The 22867-nt window shown below is 41.2% G+C and overlaps 1 protein-coding gene across 2 annotated transcripts in view; it reads left to right on the top strand.

Moving 5' to 3' along the window:
* The window catches only part of LYPD6 (LY6/PLAUR domain containing 6), a 61626-nt gene extending 39019 nt beyond the window's left edge, over nucleotides 1-22607 (top strand). For both annotated transcript variants that reach the window (XM_063116577.1, XM_063116576.1), the window contains exons 2-5: nucleotides 9564-9753; nucleotides 15247-15345; nucleotides 19090-19220; nucleotides 22341-22607. In XM_063116577.1, coding sequence (XP_062972647.1) covers nucleotides 9636-9753; nucleotides 15247-15345; nucleotides 19090-19220; nucleotides 22341-22502 — 510 coding nt within the window. In that variant the 5' untranslated portion in view covers nucleotides 9564-9635 and the 3' untranslated portion in view covers nucleotides 22503-22607. The remainder of the gene's footprint in view (nucleotides 1-9563; nucleotides 9754-15246; nucleotides 15346-19089; nucleotides 19221-22340) is intronic.
* Nucleotides 22608-22867: the final 260 nt, after the last annotated feature.

The raw sequence follows: 22867 nt of genomic DNA, 5'->3' as shown, positions 1-22867 counted from the left end.
CACCCCCCCCCATCCTTTGCGTTTCCTGTCGAAATCCCCTTACTCTCCACTCCGCCAATGGGGTTTGAAGTGCATGTTTACAAACGATGAGAATAAAATGTTTCTACTTCTGGATGGGATTCTGCCTTTTGGGCTCCGCAGCTTTGATAACCTAGCAATGAAACTCCCTCGAAATGTTTATTAAACAGTCTAGGACATGTAGAGAATAAACTACACAGGAATGCTAATGTAAGAACACACAGAATAGGTCTACCTATGGGCTGATGGATTTAATATTTTTAGGCAGTTTCATCGTTTCATTAAAATTCTTTTGTTTTGAGGGTGCTAAATGAGCTGTTTCTCTCAAATACAATATCAGAGAGAAATCATTTTTCCCCATGAAGAAAATCACGTGAAATACATTGCCTGACTCTTATCTCCCCGCACCATTTACAGCAGTGCCACTAGCAATTCTTGTTCTTTCACAGGAGACGGATCATATTAAAAATGCACATCTTAAGTATGTGATTAATTATTGGATTGGATGCACTAATTATTGCTGGAAAGCCTAAAGTTAAGATATTTTTAATCATTGGTGGGAAAGGTGTTGCACTGAATACATTCTTATAACAATAGAGATAAGGGAAAGATCCAGAGAATCCTGCTTAAACGCCTCCATAGAAGGCACCTGAAGTACATTTGGGATGGGGCGAAACACTCTACTTTTGAGTTAATACTTGTTCTGGTTGGATATTTTAGCAATTTACTAACCTAGGGCATGTCTACACCATGCCTGTATCCCGGGATCATCCCTGTGCATCCAAATGACACACAAGGGATCCCGGGAGCAGGCAGGGAAGATCCCTCCATTTGCCTGAGATAGATAATCCTTAGGTGTAGAAAGGGCCATAGTCTTTTAACTCTATTTTGAATCTGTATTTTGAGCCTCTGCATTGCTGCTCGGTTGTACTTTTGGTTGTATTTTTGTATTGTGATTTTATATTGTGGTTTTAAGCTTTCGTAGTATATTTTATACTGTGCCTATGGTTTTAACTTTTGTGAACCACCCGGAGAGCTTCGGCTATTGGGCGCTATAGCAATGACATAAATAAATATACTGTAGCCAAGGAGACCTGCCAGACACTTAAACTGGAATGTTCCCATTTCTGCAAGTGATACTCCATCTGGCTAGTTGTAGCTCTTGTATCAGCAAAGGACTATCTGAGATCAAGGGCTAGGTGCTGGGTATGGTTAAGACAGAATGCCATGAGACACTCTGTAAATCCAGCCTAACGTTCAAGGGGATTAAAAGTTTCATTACTGCTGGTGCTACTGCAGCGCATGGGCAAGTCTCTGCTACAGTTTATTATCCCCAGCCTTCTATTGTCTCTTGGGCGGGTGATAGCAAAGACAGCATGTCGCCATCTTAATCAGATCTGACAAATGAACAATTGTGTTGCTGCTTGGTGAATTTGCCTGGGTGACTTCAGTTGCTCTGTTTCAGAGCAAAAGGCCAGGGAAGAGCAGGCCCGTCGAGCATTGGGGGAAGATGTGTTGGTGCTTGCCGCGAGCTAGGTAAGGCTGAGAGAATTTCAAGTTAGCCAGGATTTCAGGCCTGAGTGTCGGGAATAGCTTGTGTGTAGTGTGAATGAGCTAAATAAGGTGCAGGATGTTCCTCCACTGCACTGTGAATCTGCAGGGTGTTTGGGTCACTTTCCTGCAATACAGCTCACTTGCTAGAACCATTTGGATTTGTTTTTAACTAAGGGCGCAATCCTATGCATGTTTAGGCAGAAAAAAAGTCCTACAGCTTCCAGCATGCTCCATCCAGTATGGCTGGCTGGGGAATGCTGGGAGTTGTAGGACTTTTTTTCTGCCTTCACGTGCATAGGATTGTGCCCTAAATGTATTCTTGATTGAAGATGCCACTGACTTGCTCTCTACATAAAGCACAGTGTAATCACAATGGTATGGACTAATCCGGCCTTCCCTGATCTGGTGCCCTCCAGCTGTTCTGGACTATAACTCCCATCATCCCTGACTATTGACCAAGTTGGTTTTGGCTGGTGGGAGTTGAAGTCTAAAACATCTGGAGAGCACCAAGTTAGCGGAAGGTTGTTAGGATATACGAGCATAGATCATTTTGTCTCAGCATAAAGGACTAGATCATACTCCCCTTATACAAATCTATGATGCGACTGCACTTAGAATATTGTGTACAGTTCTGGTCACCGCACCTAAAAAAATATATTGCAGAGCTGGAAAAAGTGCAGAAAAGGGCAACTAAATGGTCAAAGGACTGGAGCATGTCCCCTGTAAGGGAAGGTTGCAACTGATGGGATTGTTTAGTTTAGAACAAAAGGGGAGTAACAGGAGACATGTCAGAGGTGTACAAAAATTATGCATGGTGTGGAGAATGTGGATAGGAAGGCATTTTTCTTCCTCTCCAATAATAGTAGAAGCTGATTGGAGGGAGATTCAGGACAGATAAAAGGAAGTACTTCTTCACATAGCACATAGTTAAACTATTTGGTGTCACATGATGTAGTGATGGCCACCAATTTGGATGGCTTTAAAAGGAGTTGGATAAACTCCTGGAGGAGAAGGCTATCAATGGCTAGTAGCCCTGATGGTTGTGTGCTATCTCCAGTACTCGAGGCAGTAAGCCTGTGTGCACCAGTTGCTGAGGAACATGGGTGGGAGGGTGCTGTTGCATTATGTCCTGCTTGTTCATCCTTGTCCAATGGCTGGTTGGCTACTGTGAGAACAGAGTGCTAAACTAGATGGACTTTTGATCTGATCCAGCGTGGCTCTTCTTATGTTCTTAACTGTTTCACTTGAAGGGTTGCCTTTAACCAAATTGTTTTGCCTACATTTTAAGATTGGCAATAGGGGCCCTTCTCCCTTGCTGTCCTCTGACAGTGACTAGGTTGCCAGATACGAAAGAGAGGGCCTTTTCTAATGTACCCTCTTGTTTCTGGAATCTATTACCAACTGAAGTCCACCAAGGCCCATCACTTCAGCCCTTCAGGCCTCAAGTTATTTGTTTTCCTTGGCTTTCTCCTGTATTATGGTATTTTACAGGATTGCTGATGTTTTTGACTGTGTTGTTTAGTATTCTTGTGGTTGGATGTCTGTTTTACTATTGTCACTGGCTTCTATTGACATTGATGTTGAAAGTTGTATTATTATTTTTATTTTGTGAGATGCCTTGAGAAGTTTTTGTACCTAAAAGGCAGCCTAAACATATTTTAAATTAATTAATTAAATACATATTAAGGGAAGATGAATATTGAGAAGCAAAGCTATAGAGATACTTGCAAATTATGCAGACTGTTGAAGTGAAGGTGAGAAGAAGAAGGAAGCCAGTGAAGTAAATGGTATAAGGGGAGTAGAAAATGTGGAGTGAGCAGAAAATGTAAGCCAAGAAGCAACATTTAAGACTGCTTAGAAAGGCTTTCAAAGTAGAGGGAACAGTGGCTGTAGAGACGGACATGATTGCAACTATATTGATCTACTGAATATGGACTTAACAAGAGCAGGGGCATATAGAGAAAAAGAAGAATCAAATAAAACTTGGAAATTTAAGTTAGAGCAGTCTCAGTTGGATGAAAGCGAAAAAAGAGTTAGAAAGACTCAGAAGAGAGTTGTAAGAAAAAGAAATAAGACACAGGGAAGATCACATTTGAGAACTTTCAGACAGAAAAGATGGAAGTGAAGGCAATAAGGACAAAAGATCAGGAGATGAACTTTGTTTAAAGAAAGGAAAGGAAGGAAGGAAGGAAGGAAGGAAGGAAGGAATAGATGTATCATAAGGGAACATACCAAAAAGTAGGAAGGGAAAGAACTATAATTATAAATATGCAATAAAAAGGCGAGAGTCAAAGAAGCAATAGAAAAGAGGAAGAAGGAACTGGATTAAGTATATGTGCAGTATTAGGATAGATCCGGTATGTTAATTGGGAGAAAAGTGAAAAATAAATAAATTAAGTTTGTAAAAGGATAGATAAGATAAGGATGAAGAGATGATGGGCGAAATCTTATCCAGAAAGCTCACCAAAATCTAGGGGGAGAACTACTTTCCCCAACCTGGTGCCCTGCAGATATGTTGGAGTGCAGTTCCCATCATCTTCAGCCAGAATGTGCATGCAAAACAAACATAACTACATAACCAGTGCTTGAATATGGTTTATAATGCTGGCTGGGAATGGGGATTGCATTTCAACACATCTGGGGGGCATCCAGGTTGGGGAAGGTAATGACTTGTTTGGTAGAAAAATGCAGGGGAGGATTGCAAAGTTAATTGGTAGAAAGGAACAGGAGTTGCAGAGAACAGACTGTGTTTGGTTTTGGTTTGTGTTCATTAGTTTTTACAAACAGAAAAATGTAAACACCCTATTCGGGAGGATCTACCTCTACCTTCAGTCTAATTATCGGCTGAGCTGTAATCGCTTTCAAACCAGTCAGAGGTTTTAGAAATCCAGTTAATGGGTGACTTTGATTTTGAGTTGATCTGGAGAGGATGGCAGCTCCTTTAGCCTGGGACAGACTGTCCACACCAGTATTCTTTTCTCTGTCCTCCCCTCTTTTAGGTAGAATATTGCTTCAATGAATATTATTATTAAAGCCCCGATTACGTAAGAATTTTTTGTTTTACTGGGGTTGTTTTCTGACCTCCCGGCACTGTATAAGAAAACATGCACTTTCTGGCAACACTTTATTATAACAAAATATCAGAATCATGTAGAGTGAAGCACTGGAGTCCGGTAACCCCTTGTTTCATTTCCCTCCACCGGTTCTTGCTTTATTTGCTTCATAAAAGGAACCAGCTTCCAAATATGAATTGCAAATAGATCACCCTCCATAGTTAAGTATGTAAATGTGTTTCCACTATGACAGCAGCTGTGACTAAGACCCAGATGACTTGTCTGCTAGGCTTTGGGAGCTGGTGGTAATATGCATACAGTAAGTTAGAATAGCTCTGCCTTAGGGCAGTTTTAGTGTATTTACTGCTCCCTCTCCTTTCCCTTGAGATTTTGCAGCTTGCTCTTTTGATCTGCCTTTTATCTCCAGTTCCTGGCTTTATACACTCATGAGCTTTTACAGCACAGCTGTAAAGAAGAACTTGGTGGCAAGTTGCTGGTTATATCCATTTTTCTTGTTTACTCCAGGGAATAAAAACCAAGTTCTGACACAAAAACACCAGCTCAATGTGCAGAGAAGACACAAAATGGCGAAATATTTTCCATTGGCTTGTGCTTGCCTCCTTGAACCTGGACTAATTGCATTATAAGAATTAACTTCTGTAATAATATATATGGTGACTCTTGTACTTGTGCGTTCTTCAACCTGTAACTTTTGTTCATATGAATAATTGTTCCTATATATACTGTACTTTTTTGGTCACTATTTTAGCTTGTATGCCACCCAGAGAGCAATGGTTAAGGTGGTTTATAAATTGGAAGGAATGAATCCTTAACTAATACTGCTCTGTGTTCCCTGCTGAGTAAAATACAGGGCGCACCAGCTATTTTTATAGTGGCAGTGCAGACTCTCAAATCTGGAAGCATATTTTCCCTCTGTAGATTGTGCCCCATGTATGCTTACAGCTACAGCTACATCTTTTGTCGGCAGGGACTTTCCCCTCAATTTTTCAACCTTATAGAGCAGGGGTAGGCAACCTTTTTGGGCCCATGGCCACATTTGCAAATTTGAGAAACAGTCCTGGGCAACACCAGGACATTTTATTTATTTATTTATTATGGGTGCATTTTATTTATTTATTTATTTATTTATTTATTAAATTTATATACCGCCCCACAGCCAAAGCTCTCTGGGCGGTTTACAAAAGTTAAAAACAGTGAACATTAAAGAGTATACAAAATTTAAAACCATCAAAAATAAAAAAAAAACCAACAGTATAAAGCAGTATCCATTGCTGATGAAAGCAATGCACTCACCTACCATCTTCAGTTCCTAATAATGTCTCTGAACCTCACATGTAGCCCAGAGGCATTCAATGGACCAGAAGATGGGAGCAGAGGGAAGTCCTCACTTTGCTTTGAAGTGATCCCAGCTGCCAGTAAGAAACTTTAAACAACAAAAAAGTGGGAGGAGTAGGAAACCTTGGCAGACATCAAGAAAGGTATCTGAGGGCACACTAGTGCCCACAGGTACCATGTTGCTTACCCCTCTTATAGGGTGGCATGTGAAGGCATGACTGATATGGCGTTTTTGCCTTGTCTGGATTTCTGTCTGGACTGCTTTGGGTTTCTTAGCTCCCGCTGAATTGAAATTTGATTTGTGTGTTTGAATTTTAAGCCTTTAAGAAAAGTGGGGTAGATATCCTATTTCTAGTATTCTTTACAGCGTGTTCACCCTCCCTCTCCTGGATTGTACAAATTCTGTTGCTTAGAAAGAGAAGTCAACAGCACTCAATGGCTTGCATGCAGCAGCTCTTTCTAATGTCAGGGTGGGGAGCCAACAGAAAAGGTTTGGCAGGATGGACTACTAAGGATAAAAAAACATCATTTACGATTGCCTTTTATTGATGAGCAGGGAGAAGGATGTGATTACTGCCAGTAGTTAAGAAGCTTCTAGGGGCCACATCTACACCAAGCAGGATATGACCCTTTGAAAATGGTTTGAAAACTGTATAAGGAGTGTGTCCTGGGCCCCAACAGTTGTCAATACTATTATAAATAGTTTTAAAGCAGTAGTGTAGATCCTACTAGGGATCTGCTTGTTAAACCCCCAGAACAGCCAATCTCTCCTGGCAGGCTGGGTGAGAGAACAACTGATCAAGCTGCCATGTTGTGTATCAAGCTGTCATCATACACCACATGAGTGGGTACCCTGTCCAGTTGGGATGGCAATGTGGAGACTTCGCCACAGAGGACACATTGGGTTATTCACTGAAAGTGTGAGGTGAGGTGTAAAAAGGTTGCTGTTGAAGTGTGATCTTTGAGGTGTGAACATCATTATGACAGAAGTGCATAATATGCAGTAATATGCAATCTCATCTGTACTGCATGTTCTCTCAGACTCAATATGCAAGAGGCTGTCGATGTAGACTACAATTAAAACGTTAAACTGCCCCAGAAGAAACTGTCGGAGAGCAGCTTTGATATTGGAGGAACACTAGATGTGGTAATAATGAATAGGTTGCTTTAAAAATTGTGGGGGCAAAATGTACACTTAGCATTGTTTCGCTCTCTTAATGTGTTTTTGAGGAATGTGCAGTGCAGACAAATGGTAGGCGTGGTGAAGGAATTTCATTATTGAAATGAGTGCTCAAGGATTATTATTTAGAGTCCAGTCGTTCATTTTTATTGCCTAAATGTTATTGCAGGCAGTGCATACAGTGATGGCATCCCACCTGATCAGAATAGCAAATGTGTCACTTTTTGCAATGAAGGGTAATTAGATGACCTCACCAATTCTTTTTTTTCTGCTTTTAATGTAGGCCAATGTACGTATAGCTTGTGGAAAGCACCTTCCACTAATCTTTTATTGTTTTGTTTCCTCTGAAGAATATATGACAAGAATATGTGACAAGAATATGGAAGTTGTTCCAGTTCCTTATTTAAAAAAATGTAACTCAACAAAGGGACTTGAGGACATTTCACATATAATCACTGTATTTTCTTCTGTAGATTTCAATAGACAAGAATGTGCATTTTATGTATTTATTTCATTTCATTTCTATAACTGCCCAATAGCCAAGCTCTGGGCAGTTCACAAAAATTAATATTTACTTCGTCTCTACAGGCGTATTTTAATGCAGTTCAGCTTCGTGACTCCCAACTCTAGATGACTTCTGAACATTGCTTCCTATGTGTCCCTGATCGCTTTCAGCACTCAGTTTGGTTGGCATGATTTAGAGGGCCCCTCTTGTGTCATTTTTTCAAGAGTGGAAACAAGGATGGAAAGTCGTTGCGAAAGCCTACTGCAGAAATAACAATTTCTGCACCAGAATATTGGGTCCATTATGTGTGTAGCCACCGCTTGTTGGACAAACTTGTTTTCCAAACCAAAAACCAACCCCTTGTCCAGCCAGTGGACACAGCAAGGGGCCATCACTTGTGTGGCACCTCTTCAGAGAACCTAGTCCCACCTCATTACCAGTAATTAACGACTGCAAAAGTATATGAAGGGCTAGTTCACTCTGCTGCATTTGTCATGTGATCATGTCATGTACTGGTACGTGTTGCGTAGAGAAAGCATCTGGATGGTTTCACTCTTGAGCAGTTCTCATGGAGCCGCTGTCACATACGAATTGGAGCCAAGCATGTTGCTTAATTAGAATTTCTCGTAAATTACTTCTGGAGCAAAGATGTTTTAACTCTTGGTGGGACTTGCTAGTGAGAGATTGCTTGAGGAAGCATCTCTGTGATTAGGGGTACAAATCTCGGCGTAAAAAAAGTGATTCCTAGCGGTTAAAAATACTGAGCATTGTGGCAAAAAGCACAGGTTTCACTGTGGCTAAGGCTATAGACTGTTAACAAGAACACAGTATTTAATCTTCCTCTCCCTTGTCTTTCATTGGCAATTGCCCAATAATAGTCTCTCTTGATTTTTTTAAAAAAGGTAGCTGGTAATTTTTAAGGCATTAGCTCTCGGTGGACTGCAGGGCCCTGCTTAATAAACAGAAGGTCATGTGGACTTTTATCAAGTGTTCTAGGCTTACATCTCTTTGTTGCTTTCCCAGAGTCACAGATTTTGGCTCCAATCCCGAGTCCTGACTGGGGATTTTACTTTGAGCATTGTGGTGGATAGTTTTTTTTAATTCTGTGGACAGAACAGAAGCAGTTGCACTAATCAGAGACTCTGTGTTCTTGTTTTCATGCCCGTGAGATAAAAATGCACAAATTCAATGGAAATCCAATTAAGCCTTGTATTTATCTTGAAGTGAAGAATGCTTCGTATATGACATTTACATTCATTTGCTGTATACAGGTATGCAGGGGAGGGGGGCACTGTATATACTAGATGTACACACATTGAGAACATGCTGCCAGCGACAGCTTGTAAATTGTAAAACAACCCTCTATAGTCTCCATGCATGGTGGCCTTGAGTCAGTTCAGTGTTGCATCAGTTCCAGCAGTGGCTTTCTATCTTTTCTGAGTAGCAGCTCCGGATCCTTGGCAAAGGTCCTTTCTAGCTTTGCTACCCAATGTTCTTTAACACAAAAGTGAGGAATCTGTGGCAATCCAGATGTCGTTGGGTTCCTAACTCCCATCAGCCCCAGACAGCATAGCTAGAGTTCAGGGATGATGGACGTTGTTGTCCAACAACATCTGGCAGGCCATAGATTTCCCAAGCCTGCTCTAATAGATGTGAAGGACTGGATCTTGGAAAGAATATGCTCTTGCCCTGCTTTGTTAAAACAGAAGTTGGACCATATTGATCTGCTCTGACATGGCAATCAAGTTTGGAGTATAAGATATGGAACAGATCCGAAAGCCTTCAGAGTCTGCAGTGGGTAGTACTTCTTGTCTAGTTTCTCTTTCAGTAATGTGCAGATGTGGAATTGAGCTGTTGGGTTTACTCGCCTTTTTCGTTTTTCTCTGTGTCCTTTTAGGTGCATATATCTTCTGGATACAAGGAGAAAGTTTTCCCAAGAAATCCGCATGTTTGAGGCTCCCCCTCTGCAATGGAATCTTGGCCTACGCTGGCCTGGCTCCTGCTCCTTAGCTTGATTGTGGATAGCCTGAAGGGAATTCGAGCCCGAGACTTTACAGTGAAAGATATTGTCTATCTTCATCCTTCAAGTAAGACTCACGGAGCAGCTTAATATAATAAGAGGCCCCGTCCCTGCACTAAGGAAAGGGGAGACCAGCTAACATTCAAAGAGCAGAAGCAACAGATGTATGAATAGGTTAGCTTTTGCAGAAAACAAATGGCTTTCCAAAATGGGAAGATATTGTGTAGTGTGGACACTTATTTTGTGTTAGGTCATTGATTCTGGTTAATTTAAACAAGACAGCATGGTAAAACATGGTTTGATCATGGCTTGTTTCAATAAACCATAGTTCAAACAAACTATGGTTTATCCTTTTGGGGATGTAACAGTAAACTGCTGTTAAACAAAAAACAGGGACCAGAGGCATGCTGGAGGAGAAGAGGAGATGGGGAAGTGTGCAAACCTGAGGCTCATTCATGTAGTGCTAAACTACGGTTTAGCATTCTGTCCAAACCAGGCCCTTTATTCCAATATATTATTCTTCTGCAATAAGGTTGGCTAACTTGTAGGCCAAAGCATCTGGATGGTTACAACCCCATCAGCCAAGAAACGCTCATTCAAAAGAAGGGACTGTTGGGTCATACAAAACTACACTGGGGTGAAAACCTGATTAAATGATTAACCATTTTGACTTTCTCAGACCCAAACTTCATTTTAATATGTAGCATGCAGCTTTGCCAGTGCTTCCACCCGTTCTTACTCAAAAGTAAGTGGAGGGAAGCTTATCTGGCTTGGGACCCTAATGTTGGGAGTAGGGGAGCTTTGAACCTTTGCCCCCTGCTGTGGTCCCAATCTGGTTTTCCACAACTGCATCCTGCCATGGAAAAAAAGCCCCCATTCACTTCAATGGAAGCTTTTTCCCCTCCTATGCAATTTGCAGGTGCAGGGAGCCCAATCAGATTTGGAGCCACAGTGGAGGCAAAGGATTAAATCCCCACCAAACTGGGTCTCCTGAGATTATTTTTGAGTAAGAGAAAAGCACTGATGTATCTACATGGCAAGCTGGATATCTGGGAGTCATCCCAAACAGGTAAAATGAGCTTCTAATATAGGAGGAATAGAAAAAGCAAACTGCCATAAAAACATGCTGTATATGCTTCATGTAATATTAATCCCATCTGTAGTGCTTTTTAATCTATCCTTGCTCTTTCTATAGTCACCGTGGTGTTTGTTCTTCAGTGTTTCTCCTTCCTTTCTCCTAACATTCATAAATCTCCAATGTTTAACCCACATTTAAGACACACTTTCATCTTCATGGGTTTTTAAAAAAAAATGAGGTAAGAACAGCTTTGCACAACTACGAACAACCTCTTTTTTTCTTTTCTTTTGCATACAACTTTAATTTGTTTTTGTTACAAAGAAAACAAAATGTTTATCTGTGCTATTTTCTTAGTTTGATATAGAAGGTGCATTATCATTGACTGTGAGACTTAATGGCCAGATATGGTTACAGGCAATTTCTGGGCACTGGGCAGTTTCTTTGTATTTCATTTAGAATAGTCCTCTTAACGGAATTGCGGCCTTGTGCCCTGAACCACAGTCTATCAGGCTTATTAACTTCTCTGATTGTGAGCCAAACGAGAGTCTCTCACAGTTGTTGCGATTCTGCTTTGAAGCTTCCTTTTCAGTACCAGTATTTAAATAAATAAATAGCAGTGAGGAAAGTACCAGGCACTTCAGGAGCTTTTCTCAGACGCTCACTCGCCACAATGGTGTGTGTATGTGTTGTTTGTAGATAGGAGGAGTCCTAACAGGGAGTCCCAACAGTGGGAGTTGCTTTCTCTTTGAACACCGGCATAGTCCCTTCAGACTGTAGCTACGTTAGCTTAGCTTTCCTCTCAAACATACACTTGGCTTAATTCAAATGCCCTGAAAGAACCGAGGACCTGGAAAGCTATGATATCAGTCCAGGTTCAGTACTCTCTTGAATATGGTTTCTGCATTCAACCACTGTGTTTTCAAAGCTTTTAGGATGCTTTTAAATAAAAACACACACAGGGAGACCCTCTTATGTGGGATGCAATTTGGGATAATAGAATGTATAAATTAATAAATCAACATCAAGGGAAGAAATCAGTATAATCAGAAATAGTAAAAGATCTTACAGAGGTTTCCTTGGGTAAGTGTATAAAATTATTAAGCAACAGGCATGTATCTTTTAATCAATAAAGTACTGCGGAAGAGAATCTCAATGGCCTTCTGTACATTTCGAACAGGATATAATTTTTCTATAAAATCATCACTTTGCTGGAACCCAAAATAAGTCTTCCTCAGTCTACAGTGCTACGGTGAGAACATTCCGGCTGGACATCAGAAAAAACATCCTGACTGTTAGAGCAGTACAACAATGGACCCAATTACCTATGGAGATCATGGCTTCTCCCACACTATACTTGAAGGGTTGTCACACACAGGAGGGCCAAGAACTCTTCTCGATCATCCCAGAGTACAGGACATGGAATAATGGGCTCAAGTTACAGGAGGCCAGATTCTGGCTGGACATCAGGAAAAAACTTCCTGACTTTTAGAGCAGTACAGCAATGGAACCAATTCCCCAGGGAGGTAGTGGGCTCTCCCACACTAGAGGCATTCAAGATGCAGCTGGACAACCATCTTTCAGGGATGCTTTAAGCAAGGGGTTGGATTCGATGGCCTTATAGGCCCCTTCCAATTCTATGATTCTATGAACTCTCCATATTATTTAAGCCTTATAAATAACTTGTAACAACTTGGAGAAGAGGAAATCATTGATATTTATCAAGGATAAAGCTGTCATGGCTGCCCGTCATGATGGCTGTTTATGGCTTGCTGTATCAGTAGCAGCTTGTCTCTGAATACCAGTTACTGGGAAACATGAGTGGGAGGGTGCTATTGCATTGATGTTTTGTTGTGCATTTCCCACAAGCTTCTGGTTGTGAAAATAAAATACTGGATTAGATGGACCTTGGGTGTGATCCAGCATAGCTGTTCTTACATTCTTATTGGCACTTGAGAAATATATCCAGAGCTGACGGTGCAACTACTCTTTGCCTTAATAGTATAGGGTCATATCTGTTGTATCCATCTGCCAGTGGAATGGACACTGCTGGCAGAATGGATTCCCCCTCCCTGCTGCAGCGCCCTGCTTGCCCCCACATCTGTTCCAGAAGAACACCTTTGGAGAAGATTTGGGAGATGCAGAGGGATACAGGTTAGGGAGTGAAGGAAGACAGATTCCCATTGCACAGGCAGAAGTCCGCTTGTGAGACATTGGATGTCAACCATAATGCTCTTCTGATGTGAGGAAAGCAGATGACATGTGTTATCTTTGTAATCCTTACAATAACTTTGTAAGGCATGACAGTATTATCCCCATATTGCTATTACACTCACATCCTGCTTGTGAGTTTCACATAGCAGCAGGTTGGCCACTGTGGGAACAGAATATTGGACTAGATGGACCCTTGATCTGATCCAGCATGGCTCTTCTTTTGTTCTTATGGTTGTGGAATAGAAGGTCTAATTCTTCCCAGTGAGTTTAAGGCTGAGCTGAAAATTGAACTTTGGGTTTCCAGCTCATAGCTGTGCTGTGCTGAAAATTTTGATTATTCCATTTTTGGCATTTTGTGGAGGGTGGGGAAAAATGAAAACTCTAGTGAAAGAAACTGGGAGAGGTGAGAATTTTGAAGAATTTTCTCCTTGGGGAGTGGGACAGGGTTTCTGCAGACCTTTTAAAGCAAAGGAAGTTTTGAGGGGGTCTGCTTCGTATTTTTTTAATTTAAAAAACAAAACAAAACACCCCTGGCACTTGCAGGAGCCCAGGAGTTCTTCCTGAATGCCTATTAGAGAGAGTGAGATCACATGGCCTCCAATAGGCATTCATGAAGAACTGCCAGGCCCAGGGACTGGGGGTATTTTTTAAAAAAGAAAGAAAGAAGACCCCTAAACAACTGGTTACACTTTTAAAAAGCTATGTGAAAACGTTGTGCCCCTCCCTGAGGAGAAAATTCTCTGAAATTCTCCCCCTCTCTATGAAATGGTTAGAAAAAACAATGCCTCTTTCGCAGGGAGAGAAAAAGCTCCTGAAAATTGGGGACAGGATTCAGCACAGCACTACTTTTCACTACCAGTTCTCTATCTGCATGTTAGTACTCTCTATAGCTTTTGTGATCTGTTTTCATTATGATAAAATGCAATTGTTTGGCATGTACTTATCTGGCACATTTACTCAGAAACCATTAATCTGAGTGTGTGGGGGGGTGGGGAGAGAGGTATAGTTGTCAGTATGTAAAAACCCCAGCACCCTCACTATATGTAGATTTGGGTGCTAGACAACTTTTTACTTGTTTCTGACTCTTGTACTTTGGCTATCACATTTTTTACACAGACAGTTCTTGCTGCTTGGGCTGTAAAAATGTGTCTGAAACGTCCGTTGCTCAGTCCTGCTAAAATTTTGCGATCAGAAATTATGAGACATCTTAATCCATCCTTCTGGACTGATGCAGAATTCGCCATGTTCAGTCTATCACAGGGCTTCCTGCAGGAGGAAAATATGATACATGGAGAACCAGATGTGGAGAGAGCTTGGTACAATGGGGTCTCAGATGCCTTGGTGTTAGAATCATACTCCTGGGCATCATATTTGTAGGTCCTGGAGAACCCAGGCCCCAGATTCCGTCCCTTCCTGCAGCCCTGGCAAACAGCATAAGGACTTCTTTTTGTTTTTTCTTTTGGAAGATACTGGTTCCTTCTCAGAACATAGGACTGAACTATATGAGTGTTCCAAAGCCCAAGGCACCTTTTGTGAACTAGCAATGATAGTTATGATATATGAAGTTGATGTAGGCTCCTTGCCAAAGAACAAGCACTATAATAGTTTTTCATTTTTCCAAGGAGGAGGAAAGTTTTTGTATTTGTGATGGCTTCTAGAGAAGACAATAGCAAAAGTCTATACTTGAATTCAGATGTTTCGGGGGTGGGGGGAGGTATAATCTGCCGATGGACGTATAGTAAACAGCGTTTCTGAAAAGCAGATGGTAACGTGCGTGATGTTGATTGAAATTTTATGAGGTCTTTGCTTGGGGAAACAAATTTTGCATACTAGCATCTTACCCACGCTCTTCTTTTGAAATCAAACATAGCTCACAAATGAACAACAGAATCTTAGGACTGGTTTCGATATTATATGAAAGAGCCAATATGTCTCTGTGTAATGAGCCAATCAGCCTTTTGGTTATTATCCAGACGAGTCCTCTGAGGCACCACCCACAATAATGATAATGAGGATGATGATGATGATGATAATAATAAATAGTAAGGTAGTATTTCCTTTTAGCCAAATCATGTTGGCTTTAACTTCTCTTGTTTTGACTAGACGTGTTTTAATTTTTTTCCTGCTCACTCCATCATTAACATTTAACTTTTGTGTAAGTGTGTGAAAATCAAGTACAACCAGTTATCTCTCTCTCTCTCTCTCTCTCTCTCTCTCTCTGCTCCAAATGAATTTACAAGCTAATTTCATTGTTCCTTTAACATATTTCAGCCACTCCGTACCCTGGTGGATTCAAATGTTTCACGTGTGAAGAAGCAGTAGACAACTATGAATGCAACCAGTGGGCTCCAGATATCTATTGCCCAAGAGGTAAGCAAGCTTTATGTTGTTAGTGTATACACTTTGATTTTGTGGGTCGATTCTTGAGATGATAGAAATGTGCTACACAGATGCTTCACGTGAATCTGATCCCTTTCCGCCACCCTACGGAGTTATTCAGGGAACAGGGAGAGCCTAATCTTTGGCATGCAGGTCACGCGCCTACGTAGGGACCCTTATGCTGCTATGCATGCACAGTTCATCCAAGTATGTGACGTATCTTGAGAACTGCTGTTTTCATGAGTAATACAACCTTAGATATTCCCTTGCGTATTTCGGAACATGCCCCTACATGACTTCCTGGAGTGGCAAGGAGGCAGTGTTCATGCTTTACAGAGACCTAGCAAGGCCTGAGGATGTTTGGGGAGGCAGGTAGGCTGGCTGGCTGTGGAAGCCGGCAGAACCTGTCCAGTTGATTGCTTGGAAATTCGAAGTGAGTTGTGCCTCTTAAATCTTATTCTACCTCCATTTTTTGGAGGTTGGCAGCGACTACAGACCATTCCAGATTGGTGTAGCACTTACATGAATAGACGTTCTCATTATCTCTCCAGCATGGATGCAGTGACCACAAACCTTGTTGCAGTTCTATTGACTGGGATGAGACAAGTTGTGTTCATCCGAAAGCATTTTAGTTCAAGGCTACTTCGATTTTTAAAGAAACCCAGACATGTTTAATCAATGTTTGTGCATATGTGTGTGTGTATATATCTACATATATCTAGAGCAGCTTGTTTCAAGGCATTTTAACTCACCTGTACTGAGAGCATTTCTACACAAGCGATTTATTGCACGCTCATGATTGGCCACTCATGAACATTTCGATGACATCGTCAACCTCCAGGACACTTCCTGTGCTTCTCCCCCCATCCCACTTTTAAAATAACACAGAGATAATCAGCTATTTTTTTTAAAAAAAAGTGCAAAATCACCCCTGTGTAAAGTTGGTGTTGCACTATAATTCTGCTACTAGATATTATTATTATTATTATTATTATTATTATTATTATTAATAATAATAATAATAATAAAATAATATATCACTCAATTTTTTAACACAGATTCCAGAGTGGTGAACAAAGGTATAAACAGCAAAAGAAAAAAGATTAAAAAAAGAAATTAAAATTGTTCAGTTTAAAAACAAAGGAACCAGAAAAACAGTGGCTGGTCAGTTGAGGAAGGCTTCTTGAAACAGTTGTTTTCAGGAGGTGCTGGAAGCAGCACTTTTTCACTGAAGTGAATGGAGCATGCAGTGAGAGGAAGTATGTGGCTGCCTATGTTAATGGCACCAGAAAGCAAGCGGAAGCAGAAAGCCCCAGTAAAGCAGCGGGATCTTTTTTAAAATGTAGAGACGCTTATAGGGCTCATCTAAACCAAGCAGGATATTCCACTATGAAAGCGGTATATAAAAGGCCGGAACCACACCAAGCAGCATATAGCAGTCTGAAAGGGGTAGATGGTCTGTGAAAATGGGCCCCAACAGTTATCAGTGCACTTTAATACCACTATAAAGCAGTAGTGCGGCTTCTGCCTTTTATATACCACTTTCAAAGTGGAATATCCTGCCTGATGTAGATGAGCCCATTGTCTCTCAGACTTCCCGTTGCTTCCAGTTGGACAAACAAAGGACACTGAGATGGTTGACAGAAAGGGAAACTACTGGGTCTATAGAATCAGAACTCTTAGTCCATAAGGCCTTATTCTGGAGAACAATTTATACACTTTATACCACTCAGACCTCTGTTTTTGCTTCCTAAGAATGCTCCTCTCCCAGGATTCCAAACGGCTACTTCTGGTATTCATTTAACATGGCAGCTATGGAAGCCGAAATGTTTAGCACTCAATATATGTTGAAAATACTGTGTAATCTAACTTGAGTGTGTGGGTGAGTGGGTGGGTATATGTATGTGCGCACGTACACACTCACACACACATATGCCAGTTCCCAATGTTTTATTTCTGTCCTGCTCAGAATGACTAGAAGCAGAACACTGGGAGCCAGTTGAGAGGAAGGAGTGGAAGGCAATATATTGGAAACTCAGGAGGGAGGGAGGGAGGGAAGGCAGGTGGCATGTCTTGCTTTCTCCTGCTAGGGGGAATAATAATAATAATAATAATAATAATAATAATAATAATTCTTACCCACCTCTCCACTTGGTTGGATCGAGGCGGGGAACAACAGTGAATACAAAACACATTAAAAACTGATTAAAAACATATCATACGTGATTAAAACATCCTTAAAACATCCTTAAAACATTCTAAAATTTCACTGGATAGGCCTGCCGGAATAGATCAGTCTTTATTGCTTTTTTAAATGCTAAAAGACTGTCAAGTTGGTGAATGCATGATAGAGGAAGGATGCACTCTGCCAGGTTGCTTGAAAAGGATCATGGCCAAGAGAAATCAAACAGGATGTTCCTTTTCACCATGCTCTACCACAAAATAATGCCCATTACCATGCATATGACACTTTATTGAGCCCTTACCTAAGAATGTCACTATAGATCAGCTTCCTTCTGCTTGGGTGAGAAACAATAGTTTGTGGTAGCAACCACATGTATTACAAGGGGCTGTTTAATAAAACACAACAAAGTGAACAGAAGCTCTGACTTCTGAAAATGTTTTCCAGCTTCAAAGAGACATGAATTAGGACATTAAAGCAGAGCGACTAATTAGGCTGCATGACAGCTTACATTTTTGAACTCATGTTTTCCATTACTCCCCCTGAATTCATTAGTGTAGCTTTATAAGCTACCTGCTTTTGATGATCTAGCTGAGATACACTTGCCATCGTTAGGCTTGTATTAAGCCTCTTTTGTTTTATCTACTTTGAAGGACATCAGGAGTCTTTTACATTTTCGTCACAGCAGGATTGCTGCATATTTACAAAATACGGGATTTGAAGGCTGGAACTGACCAGGTGGAAAATCGAATACATCTTTTATCTTTGCCACAAAGGCTCCAAAATCTGCTTAGGTCCACAACTATTGGATGACACTGTATGCACTTAGTGCCGTTTATTTAGCCATAAAATGATCACAATACGTGGCAAACAGTGGGTCGGATCCATTGCTGGCAGTCCACTAGTGCTTACAAAGTTGCAGTGGCAGGAATGACCACTAGTGCAATGGGGAGCTAGTGCTTGCTTGCCACAGCAACCCCCCAGGTTAGCGTTTCCGGTTTGGGACAGGTCAACAGAGCTCCCTTCCATGAGCTCTACTGTCTAGCTTGGGCTAGTTTCCAGGATTTTATAGCAAGTACTATTTTCCCATGGCACTAACGGTCATTCCTCCTAGCGCAGTGGCACTATTGGATACTGCCTAATGTACTTTGCAGCTAGACGTTTGTCATCTTAACCCAAGATAGGACTCCTTATTTCTTAAAAGTGGGCAGCAAGTTCTTCTAATTAGTTACCCCATGGACATTTAGAAAGAATACAGTGTAATGGGATGCTTTTTATGAGCAGGTGACTTCAGGACAGCAAGCCTGGAGGCATTCGTCTTTATTATTCCCCCCGCCCCACAAAGAAATGTCCAGAATAGGAAAATGTTTAAAGGACCAGCATTACATTAATTGTGCAAGGGTGAGAGGAGATGGGTGAGAGATATAAATGCAGACGTGCTTAAGTGTACAAGTGGACGTTGTCTTGGGAATTTCCCAAGATTCTAGTTTTGCCTTCCAGTATTAAAGCGGAAGTGTGGGTACAGAAATATGTTTCTCTGTATTTCTTGGTAGCTACAAGATACTGCTATACTCAACATACACTGGAAGCCAATGGAAAGAGTGTATCTGTTACCAAGCGATGTGTGCCACTGGAGGATTGTTTGTCTACAGGATGCATAGATCTCCAACATAAAGGACTGAAGGTAAAAAGCAGAATTTAGGTGTATTGATGCAAGCAAACTCCAAAGCGTAGCAGTTGTATATCACACACAACTATGATGCTGTCATTTAGTTACAGCACTTTATATATAAATATATAAACAGATCCAAATGATTTGAGGTGAGGTAACAATTGATATGTTAAATGTTCATACTGTGAACATTTAACCAGAGAGCTTCGGCTATTGGGCGGTATAGAAATGTAATAAATAAATAAATAAATAAATGTATAACTAAGTAGATGTGCTTGCTAGACACACAGATGACCAAGTGGAACCGTTTGGAAATTTACGGAAATGGAAATTCTCAACTGATCCGCTGATGCTACAGATGGGTCCCATCCATGGATGCTACCAACATGGTTGTAGGCACACAATGACGAGTTACCATTTGGAAACGGTCATCTGTAATTAACCATTGAGTTGAATGGGTTCATTTTAGACACAGTAACATTTTAGATACGAAGAAAACTTTCTGTAGAATTCTTGAATAGTTTTACATTTCCTCTGAAATTCGCAAAATTGTGTTTTGCATTCCTTTCACAATTTGACAAAGATTTTTGAAAACACACACGTACTTTTCTTACCAGTTTCCTACGTTTCTAAAGAAATAACTTTATACATGAGCTTTGGTTAGCCAGATTAACCATTTGTTGCAACACGATGACTCTGATTGAGAAACCTACTTTAGGCATGGTAACAACTTCCAGGTGTTCCACTTCAGACTGGAAATGAGATTACACTGAATGGAGTTCTTCCCATGCCCTGTGTTTTTTTTAAGGCTGTAGACACATCCAGTGGGATTTTTAACTTTTAAAAAATCTTTGAATTGCAGGCCTTGATGCCACATCACAGTTTGCTTTTGAAAGTCCCTCTGCATACATATGCAGACATTCTCTCTCTCTCTCTCTCTCTCTCTCTCTCTCACACACACACACACACAGTATTTTCTTACTTTTAAAATGTGTCTTGGTTCTTAACTATGTGTGTGTGTGAATTCTATAGAGCAGGGTGGGCTACTTATGGCCTTCCAGATGTTTTGGCCTACAACTTCCATCATCCCTACAAGCTCAGGCTAATGGGAGTTGTGCCAAAACATTTAGAGAACCACAAGTTCCCCAACCCTGCTGTAGAGCTTGTGCTGTAGCTGTGTGTAGTGCTTTGTCCCAGCAACTCCATGCCATAACCAAGGCACCAGAATGTGGAGGCTCTGCTGTACATCTCTAAGGTGTACAAAGCCTTTTCTAAGTCTGGGCTGGTGAGTGAATAGAGGAGGTGACCTCTGTATGAGAAGCACTGGAAGGCAGAGCTAAAGAGACAGTGCTGGATCTTCTCTAATGGAATAACTGTGTGAGCAGGCTGGCTGGGGAAGAGTAAGAGAGGACCCTGTCTGTGACAAAATGAGTCCTGGACACAGTAGGACCTGGGCAGGTAGAGAGTTAGGGACGCTTGCGAGTAGGGATGTGCCAAGTGCCCGACTGGGTCCGGATGTCCAGCAGACCTCCTGCATCTGGACCACCGGACCCAATCGGGTGCTCCAGGCATGAGCGTGGACCCCTGCCCGAGCTCTCGCAAGGCCCTGGCGAGGGCTCGGCCAATGCCCACCCACATGCTGAAATTGCACACTTCTACTTCAGGTGGCAATGGCTGCCACCATTGATGTAAAGGAGGGATTTGCCCAATGTTGGAAAACTGAAAATTGCGCGCGCGCACACACACACACACACACACACACACACACACACACACTGTACCAGTGGTGGCCTTAAAGGCCCCATTGACGCAAGGGTGAAGGTGCAAATGCTCCTGAGCATGCACTGGGCCAAGCTGAGCCTCAGAAGAGGAATGTGACGCCTGGTGGGCGGGGGCAGGTGGCAGCCGGGCGAGTGCCTGCTGCTGAGGTGAGTGCAAGCGAGTTTGCCCATCCCTTCTTGTGAGCAATAGCTGGGCTAAGTATATACTATCTAAAATGGTTAGCAGTCGAATTGTCCTGTGAGTTTTAAGAAAATCCATAGAAGAGCTTTTATATCTAAACATATCTGAACATTCTTAAAATTAATTTTAACTCTGTCCTGGATTTTCCTATCAAGTCAGATTTCCCCCCCTATGGCTTAAAAACATCTGGAATATGTTGAGAACATAAATTATATAGGGAAGCAAGTAAAAGGGAAACTGACTTACCATCCCCCCTTCCCTCCAGGAATTGCAATGATAGCTATATACAAGATGAAAGACAAGGCAACACGGCTAGACATTTTTACAGTGCACATGAATGCTTTGGGGAAGAGCGTTCCATCTGTATTTAAAATAGCTGTGCTTGTAATTTATTTTAATTGTATTATGCTCTGTATCATCAGTGCTTTTTTAAAAAAAAATGTTACAGAGGTTTGTAATTCATGCAGATGATGTAAGGTAACAACTTGCCCACATTCAGCTTCATCCCATTGTCCAGTATAATACATTGTAGACATTTATAGGTGAACTACACATTGTATTCAGACACTTGTAAATGAGTATAGATGCTGTTTGTTTCTTAAAGTGAATTCCACTTGTGGGAGGGGATGGCTTCAGAATGAAGATGCCTGGGGAGGAACGAGTGCTTAACCCTTTTCCCATCCACCATTTCCCCTTCTAGTTTGCTCCATATTTGCAGCAAACATCCTTTTGGAACTTTTATTGAATGTGCTCTTCCAGACACATGTGCAAACTTGTGCACTTTCTGAAGGCGTGCATCATGCATCTTTTAACTTGGCAATAGTGTGTTTTTTGGCAAAGGGGAGAACCCAAATAATACACACTTCTTCAATAGGAAATTTAATAACCACAAAGTTCAATGGGGAAGTTATTAACCATAAGCAAGAATTTAAATTGTACACTAATTACTTTGGTGAAGGTAACTTGGTAGAGCAATTGTAATTCAAATAGAATCATACAAATCAATTAACTCTCCTGCAATTTGTGTGCTCTAAATTTTCCCATCCTGCAGTAGTTTTTCATTTTAACAGTGTCTGACCTTGGTGTGTACTGTGTTATTAGCCCCTGTGGGGCAACGCTTTCTCCAAATGTGGAACACTGTTCACCAAAATTCTTTTCCCCTCCCCCTAGGTCTGCACCTCTTGTTGTGAAGGAAACATCTGTAATTTGCCACTACCTAGAAATTCAAGTGATGCCGTATTTGCAACGACAACCCCCATAAATCACACTCAGAGACATTTGCAAGGTGCATCAGTCATAATATTGTGTCTCCTGTTAGTCTTTGCAACGTAGATGTTCTGGGATAAAGTGCCAGTTATGTACCAAGGAAAGCGACTGAAGATTAAAATATTTATGCATACATATATGATCTTAATTTAATATATGTTTCAAACCTTACTTTTTTAGTGACATTTCTAAGCTTACTTTTTTTAAATAAATAAATAAATGAATCGTTTTAGCTTTGGCTGGTTCAAAAGCCATATTTCAGATCTGTGTCTTTTTTTAAAGTGGGGGAATTTTAGTTGTACATCTAATACTTTGAAGGAAACCTTTTGTAGCCCTTAATATTGTAGTCACTGAAATATTTGTTGGAAAGAGTGTAAACCCCACACACACAACCGCCCATCCCAAATCAGTTTTTCTGTGCTTGTGAAGGG

This window comes from Elgaria multicarinata, chromosome 2 (genome assembly GCF_023053635.1).
Source record: "Elgaria multicarinata webbii isolate HBS135686 ecotype San Diego chromosome 2, rElgMul1.1.pri, whole genome shotgun sequence".
In the NCBI taxonomy this organism is placed as follows: Eukaryota; Metazoa; Chordata; class Lepidosauria; order Squamata; family Anguidae; genus Elgaria; species Elgaria multicarinata.
The sequence above is the reverse complement of the archived record's forward strand: the minus strand, read 5'-3'. Positions and strand labels throughout refer to the sequence as shown.